At 40.6% G+C, this 8,303-nt stretch overlaps 1 protein-coding gene across 1 annotated transcript in view; it reads left to right on the forward strand.

The window, feature by feature from the left end:
• Ptar1 (protein prenyltransferase alpha subunit repeat containing 1) overlaps positions 1-8,303 on the forward strand; it is a 44,921-nt gene that overhangs the window by 8,014 nt on the left and 28,604 nt on the right. The window contains exon 2 of the mRNA XM_005352071.2: positions 1,552-1,721. Within this exon, the coding sequence (XP_005352128.1) occupies positions 1,552-1,721 (170 nt within the window). The remainder of the gene's footprint in view (positions 1-1,551; positions 1,722-8,303) is intronic.

Consider the following 8,303-nt stretch of genomic DNA (forward strand, 5'->3'; position numbering starts at 1 on the left):
TATGTGGTACTCACATGTGTTTTTGGATGTGGGAGCATAGAAACCAGATAAGAACATTGGTTATTCAGATCTGTCATTTTTCAGCTTATCCTTGTGAAAAAAGGTCTCTCACTGAACCTAGCACTTTATTTTTGGCTAGTATGACTGGCCAATATTTCTGGCAATTCTCCTGTCTTTGCCTCCAACAGCACTGGGATTTCAGTCAACCGTGGCCACAGCTGGGCTGTACATGGGCACTAGGGATACTAGCTCATCCTCAGGCCTCTAATTCAGGCATTCTACTTTCAGAGCCTTCTTTCCAGGACTCTATTATTGTTAGAGCCAAGATCAAAAGGTGTTTATTAATCAAGTCTCTGTTTTTAGTGCAGATTTTCAAGTTAAGGTGGATTGATTGACCACATTCTGAAATATATTTTGCATTTTGATATTTTTATCAGAAGGATTTTTTTTTAATTCGGCAATGTATAGAGGGTGAGTGAGCCAAAAATTTCATAGGCAAACTTACATTTATTAATAATTTGTTTCTGTTCCACATTTATTATTATAGCAAGCAAATATAAACACATTGATTTGCATTCTTAAAATAATTCTATAAAAATACAATTCTTCCTCATTTATTACCTTTGTTTCTCAAGAAAAATTCTTGATGTCTTTCCAAGGGAAATTTAATGTATCTAATACATATTTTAAAGAAATTATATAAAAGGCTTTTTCATTATGTGCATTTTGCTTAGTCCCCATATTCTTGGCAGGTAGATCAGTATGTGCAGACCTGCATCATTACTTAGCCGTTACCATGCTGCTGAGCTGTGCTTTCTTTGCCTGCATCAAACCCTTAAATGATTGATTGTTTCCTGTCTAGCTGCAGTGTTGTGCTTAGGATAGGGTAACTGCAGGGTCAGGTAGCAGTATGTGCTTTACAATGCTGAAAGGTGCGTTCAGATTACCATCTAAATTCAAGCTGAACTTTGACCCCTGCCCGTAAGGAGGCTTGCAGTGTACTTTTTCTCTGTACTTCTGCTGTTATCAGCAAACTACATTTTAAAAAATTAATTTTTGTTGCTACAATTCCAGTATATGAGCTTAGTTATTACCCCTCCCCCCAAGACAGGGTTTCTCTGTGTGGTCCTAGCTGTCCTGGAACTTGCTTTGTAGACCAGGCCAGCCTTGAACTCCCAGAGATACACCTGTCTCTGCCTCTGCTCCCTAGTGCTGGGATTAGAGGCATGTGCACTACCACACCCACCTAAAATTAAACTTTTAATTTTTTTGTTATTTTTGTTGTTGTTGTTATTGTTTAGAGACTGGATATCTCTTGTAACAGCTCTGACTGCCCTGAATCTCACTCTGTAGATCAGGCTGGCCTTGAACTCACAGAGATCCACCTGCTTGTGCCTCGGGAATGCTAGGATTAAAGGTGTGTGTCACCACCACCCTCATAGTTATATTTTTAAAAAGAAATGTATGGGGTTTTTTAAATACCTTGAGAAATTATAAAAAATATAAAAGTCAGTATTATCTTCAGTTTCTTTTTATATCTTACATATTTAGAGATGAAATTGGCCTGATCCCATGTCCTGAAGCAAGATATAACCGGAGTCCTATAGTCCTGGTCGAGAACAAACTTGGTGTGGAGAGCTGGTGTGTCAAGTTCTTGTTACCGTATGTCCACAACAAGCTCCTTTTGTACAGAACAAGAAAGCAATGGCTGAACAAAGATGGTAAGTATGAGCCTGTCTTCCTCCTGGGAGGAGCCCTGGCCTGGGGTTTGGCATTCCTGGACTCTGATTTTCCCTCTCCTCTGCACTGCCTGAGTAGGTGTTCAGCCTCTGTCAAATGAGAAGCTTAGCCTTGATTATTAGTGTTCCTGTTTGTAACCACAAGGATTAAAATGGAAGTGTCTCAGGCAGGATTCAAGCAACCTGCTGCAGCCACAGCAGATTTATGTGTTAGCATCCTGAGGTCATTTGTAAGATTTTATTTAGGATGGCATCCTATAATTAAAATAAAAAAAAAAAAGTTTGAGCATCACCAAAGAGTTTTCTAGTTCCTATAACTACTTGATTTCTGACCCCTTACCTTAGCATTTTGTGGACAGCTGAACGTTTTTTTCTGTGGCAGTTCAAAGGAGACAGGCTGCTCCTGGTAGCTGAGTGTGAGCCCATCTGTGGCTCTGCTGTTTCACTGAATCCCAGTTGCGATCAGGCCTTCTGGGTCTTAGTGCCAAAATGAGAAAGTGAAAACTCAGAAAGGAAGGAAAGCCTTGGCCTTTGCTTCTCCCGTTGCCCTGCGGCAACTCTTTAGAGTGCTGGTAGTCCCTAACAGCCATCCCACCTGGGCTCTTGAGCCAGCGTTTCCTCAAGTCCAGCTCTGGCTGCACAAATTCTCCTTAGCCTTTCAGACTCTCCTCGGCTCTCATTTCTGGGCAGTGCTCACCTAAGACCATGTTCTCTTCTGCTTTTGTAAAGCCCTTTCTTCCCCTCGTGCAGCACCATCCGCCGAAGGGCCAGTGCGCCTGCCTGGAGGGGGTTTTCAGCAAGACCTTACTTTCTAGACCATTTCAATCAGCAGCTCAGTAGTCAATACCAAGGAGCTGCTCTTACCAGAAGCTGCCCTGAGGACCATGGGCAGAAAAGGTGAATAGCACGTTTCCTTTAGCTAATAAATTTCAAGTTGAGTGCCAGAAAGCCTCTCTAGGAGACGTGTGCCATCAGCTGTATCATGTCAGAGTTCCCTGAGTTTTTCTCAGTATTGTCCTTAAAAGACTGTCCAAATAGGTCAATAGTACCTTTTCCTGTGTGGACCCTTGTCATAGTTTGAGCTTAAGAGATGTGTTTTCTGTTTTTCCTGTGACTTGTTTCATTTGATTGGTTTTCTGATATGTGTTTCTAATTCACAAGTGCTGTCTAAACATGGTGTGATGTTAATGGCATGACCTGAGTCTAGGACACACGCTTCAAACAAATGTAAGGGGATTGGCTTTTGTTAGACCTCCTTTTTTGTTCTGTCACCATGGCATAGGCTTCAGAGAGCCATAGGACTCCAGCAAGTTACGTTTTGCCAGATGAAGCTGTATTGTTTTTATCCTGGCGTACAGAAGTGTGACTCGGCCATTGCACACTGGTGGGGCAGAACAAACAACTGTCTCTGTCAGAGAGAAGAAACAGTAGGAATTTAAAGATCAAGTCTAAGTTGTCTTATAGCATTGGACCTTTCCCATTTCTGTACCTGTGCTCAACCAATCTTTCTCTTGTGGCCATCAAGTCTTCTGTGCATTTCAGGTTCTTGTGGGCACCCTACTGCAGACTATGCCATCTTTTTCACCTGACTTCCATCTTTATAGCCCCACAGGACATAATAATCTAAGGCTTAGGTAGGAAAGGGAACATAGTTCAGTGCAGCATCACAGACCACTCAGGTCATATGTAGTATTGTTAGTAAAAGAAGTAAATTGTGCCTTGATGCCTGAAAATGCCAATGTAAAAATATTGTGCCAAATTTATGAACTAAAACACTTCGGATGCAGCTGAATCTTTCTAAGGAAAAGGTAAATTCAAACTTTTTAGGAAAATGCCATTTTTTTGAAATTTTTTTTTCTAGAAACAACTGTGTGTATACAAAGGTAGAAAGCTGAGAATTTAGAGAAGTGTTTCAGTGTCTAATTGATTTGCCAGAACCCTGCAATAGAGTCATAACTCATCTTCAAAGGAAGTCAAAGCAGGAACCTGGAGGCAGAAGCTGAAACAGAGGCCATAGAGGAATGCTGCTCACTGGCTTGCTCAACCTATTTGCTTTCTCTTTTCCTTCCTTCCTTCCTTCCTTCCTTCCTTCCTTCCTTCCTTCCTTCCTTCCTTCCTTCCTTCCTTCCTTCCTTCCTTTCTTTCTTCCATACTTCATTTATTTTCTCATATATTACATCCCAACCAGTTTTCCCTCCCTCCTCTCCCCCAGTCCCTTCCTCCCAGCTCCCCTGTCCCCCAGATCAACTCCTCTTCCTTTGTTTCCATTCAGCAAGGGCAGGCGTCCCAGGGATAACAACCAAACCTGGCATATCATGTTGCAATAAGACTGGGCACATTCCCTCATATTAATAGCGTGCTTTCTTATACACCCTGGGACCACCTGCCTAGAGATAGCACTGCCCACAGTGAACAGGCTCCTTTTATGTTAATTACTTCTTAGCAAATTCATTACAGATTTTCCCACAGGCAACTCTTAGGGAAGCATTTTCCCCAATTGACATTCCCTCTTCCCAAATGACTCTGGCTTGTGTCAAAAGGACATAAAATTACCCAGCAAAACAGCATTAAAAGCCCTGAAAGGGCAGAGCTCTATCCAAAGCATTATATATACTTAAGTGTACCCTTCTGCATTTTTTTTCTTCCTTGTTTCTTCTTCTGGCAAGACTTCTATTTCTCAGCTGGGCAAATGCTGGTTGATCCCATTGCAGGCTCTTCTGTAATTCATGTCCTTCATGGCACTATCACTTCAAACAGCACCTTCCAACATCCCATTTTTTTTCCTCTCAAAAATTTTCTTTAAATTTAAAATACAAGTATATTACTTGCGTCTTCCTTTCCTCCCTCCAACCCCTCCTATATTTTCTCCTTCTAATTGCACTACGCCCCCTGCTCAAATTTGATGGTCTCTTCTTATTACATATACATGCATATATTATTATTACATATACATGCATATACATATATAAAAGCCTTTTAAGAAGCACTTTTCTGAAATATATCTATCTGCTCATATCTTATGTCATGATTCTCTAAGAGCCAATGCAATATTGAAATTCTTTAGGTGATATTCAAGGCCTTTACCCATCTATTGTATTTTAAAGCCTGATGGCCAGTGTTGCAGCCACTCCATATTTGGCATCAGATTGCAGGTCTTGGCCCCTAGACTGATATTTATCTACAGATCCATTTCATTTGGCTTATATGTTTCAAAACCTGTCCTTAACTAGTTGTATAAGTGTTTAAAAGCAGGATGGAGTTTTGAATTTCTGTCCTTATTTGAAAAATCAGTTGGCCTCAGTTTTAAGTTTCTACATAGCAACAATAGCCTACAGTTTTCTTTTTCTTTAAAATTCATTTATTTATTTATTATGTATACAGTATTCTCAGTATTCTGTCTGTCTGAAGGCCAGAAGAGGGCGCCAAATATCTTTAAAGATGGCTGTGAGCCACCATGTGGTTGCTGGGAATTGAACTCAGGACCTCTGGAAGAGCAGTCAGTGCTCTTAACCTCTGAGCCATCTCTCCAGCCCGCCTACAGTTTTCTTAACTGGACAGGAGGACTGTTGTCTACTGTAACCTCTTCATGCACGTCAGACATGAGAATAGTGTTGCCTGCAAGTGATCACTGTTTTGCCTTGTTTGTGATACTCATTTGACTCCTACAACCATTTGTATTTGTAGTATTTAATCTTTATTCCAGCCACAATCTACACCTTTCCTTTCTCAGACTTCATTGCCTGATACTCCCTTATTTTGCTTTGTGTTGTGGTCATCAGCTTGGTTGCCAGCATTAGCAAACTGAATTCACACTCATGCCCCAGGAGGCCTTTCTGTCTATTTCAGGAAGCAGGGATCTCTGCATTCTGTGGGATCCTTTGCCTGGGTGACTTTCATAGTGCTCACTCACCATAGAATACTGTAGTTTGTTATTTAAACATTTTTTCCTGCTAGATTAGGGGTCACTGAGAACAGGGATTATGGCTCTTACTCAGTACTTTCAAGTGCCAAAGTGTCCCTTGTCGGATTAGCAAGAATTCTTAGCTTAGTCCACCATTCAGGGTCTGCATACTCTTTAAATAGCTTTAACTTAAGCTGTTTCTTATATGCTATTGAGTATATTTTGGAAGGAAAGTAGTTTATTATCTTGAATGTATTTAGTTTTAGATGCACAGAAACCATTCTCTGTCAGAGTTGTAAAACCTGGACTATTACTAGAATAGAGTCCAGCTAAGAACGTTGAACCCCTGACTTTGGTAGAGTCTGTATGTACTTTTCTTGTTCCAGTTGAAATTTAGCTACTTCCCTGTGTATGATGTACCCAGATTAATTTTATGCCTGTGAGATGGTGGTAGATTAGTCATACATTGGAATGTGTGTGGTAAGCATGTATTTACTGGCATATGTTTTGTATCTCAAGAGAGACCTCTTTGATTCCAAGAGTCTTCAGGACATTCAGTAGCTCATGGCTTCTGGGGAAGGCATAGAGGAAATGGTCTGCAGTCGGTGACATTTAGAGAGCGAAATCATTACAGTCAACTGTTAGTGACGCATGTTTATCTTTAGAGCTTGGTTCATCCTTCCTGTATAGGACAAAGCCTTTGCCAAAAGTGTACTAGCATCTGCTTTGCTGGGAGACAGACCTGAAAAGCCAGAGCATCAGCAGTCTGAGGTTAAATTACTTGATGTCTTTCTTCCTTTCTTCTTCCTGAAACGGAGTGCTGACTGACACCTCGAGATTTTCTTGTGGATCTGATTCTTGCATTTGTAGCCTAGTTACTTTGTCTTGGTTGGCCCATTCCTGCTTCTTACATTATACCACCCCTCCTTACTTCTTGGCCTAGAGCTTGACTTCTGAATCAGGAAAGATGAGCAGTTTGTGAAGAGGAGAAAACCCGGTTTAATGACAGCTGTCCAGGCTGCTGGTGTCTTACATCCCAAAATTCTTATATGCTGCTAGGTATCCCTCTGCACAGTGGTCACTGCTCTGCCTAGATTCCTTCACTTCCTACTAGGTGTCCACTCTTAGCGCTTGTGGAACTGACTAGGATGTGCAAACTTCATAATGAAAATTAACATTCAGAATTTAATGTTCGCCGTATGTCAGATAACCTGACAGTTCATGCTTTTAATCATTTAACGCTTCTGTGAGGTAGTTCTATTGTGAACCTCATTTATAATGAGAAAACACTAACGCACAATGTAGAAGGAGACTGCTCTTTCATTTCCCTGCTGCCCAAACCCAAATAATCACAGAAACTATATTAATTACAACACTTTGATCTATTAGCTCAGGCTTCTTATTAACTAACTCTTACATCTTAAATTAACCCATTTCTATTCATCTGTGTATCACCACGAGGCTGTGGCTTACCAATGGTAAAGCTCTGGTGTCCTTCTCCTTCAGCAGCTACACGTCATCTCCTTGACTCCACGTACTCTTTCCCTCTATATCTCTTTCAGCCTGGCTATATTCTGTCTTGCCATAGGCTGAAGCAACTTCGTTATTAACCAATGGTATTAAAACATATTCACAGCATACAGAGGGGAATCCTACATCATCTCCCATTTTCTGTCTAAATAAAAGGGAAAGTTTTAACTTTAACATAGTAAAATTACATAAAACAGGTGTCAATCAAGAATTAGTTACAATATTTAATCTATTTGTATTTGGCAAATTAAGGAAAATACTCTATCATCTATTTTATCTTTGTGAGTCTAAAATTTTATATCTAATTTATCCTTTAGCATAACTAAGGAAAACGATAATTATAGATATCTAGTCTTCAACTCCACCAAAGACTCCATAAGGATATAATATTACCTAAGTAAACAGCAAGTGCATTGTAAGCAACTTCCAAAGTTCTGGAATTGACAGAGACATCGCACTTCTTGGACAGTCAACTAAAATCTTCTGTAACATTAGGGCATCCATCTTCAGCCTATAGGTCCATTTTATTCAGCAGATTTTTCCATTAAGCAGGAAATTTGAAGATCTGTTCTGCCTTGTAATGACAAAGTTCATCAGTTGCTTTCTTCTGTGTCCTGCAGAATGTCAAGCAGTTTCTTTCATGAAACTGGAACTCTGAAGGACTGTCTTACCTTTAGGCAAGTTCAGCTGTCATTTCTGTGGGTCCTGCATGTCTAGTTCCTGTAGAATACTATCAAGCAGTCCACGCAAGAGGAGTTTCTTGCCCAAATGGCTAGCAAACTCCATAAGGAGCCTCTTCGATGCCCATCATCCTCTTGAAGTAATTGGTGCTGCCAGAAGCAGAGATGTCTCATTATTGAGATAAGCCTAAGTTCTTAAAACCTTTTAAATGCCATATTCTGTAGGTCTTTGGGGTGCTGAAGATTATCTGTCTAACTGAAATATATCTCTGTTGGTATAAGAGTGGCGGGCTGCGTCCCCGGCACCCGGCCGCCTGCACGGCTAGCTTTACCCGAAATAATTACATGGAAACGGTATTCTTTTAAACAATGCCTGGCCCCATTAGTTCCGGCCTCTTATTGGCTAGCTCTTACATATTGACCTAACCCATTTCTATTAATCTGTGTAGCCCA

The sequence above is a fragment of the Microtus ochrogaster genome, chromosome 8, assembly GCF_000317375.1.
Source record: "Microtus ochrogaster isolate Prairie Vole_2 chromosome 8, MicOch1.0, whole genome shotgun sequence".
Taxonomy (NCBI): domain Eukaryota; kingdom Metazoa; phylum Chordata; class Mammalia; order Rodentia; family Cricetidae; genus Microtus; species Microtus ochrogaster.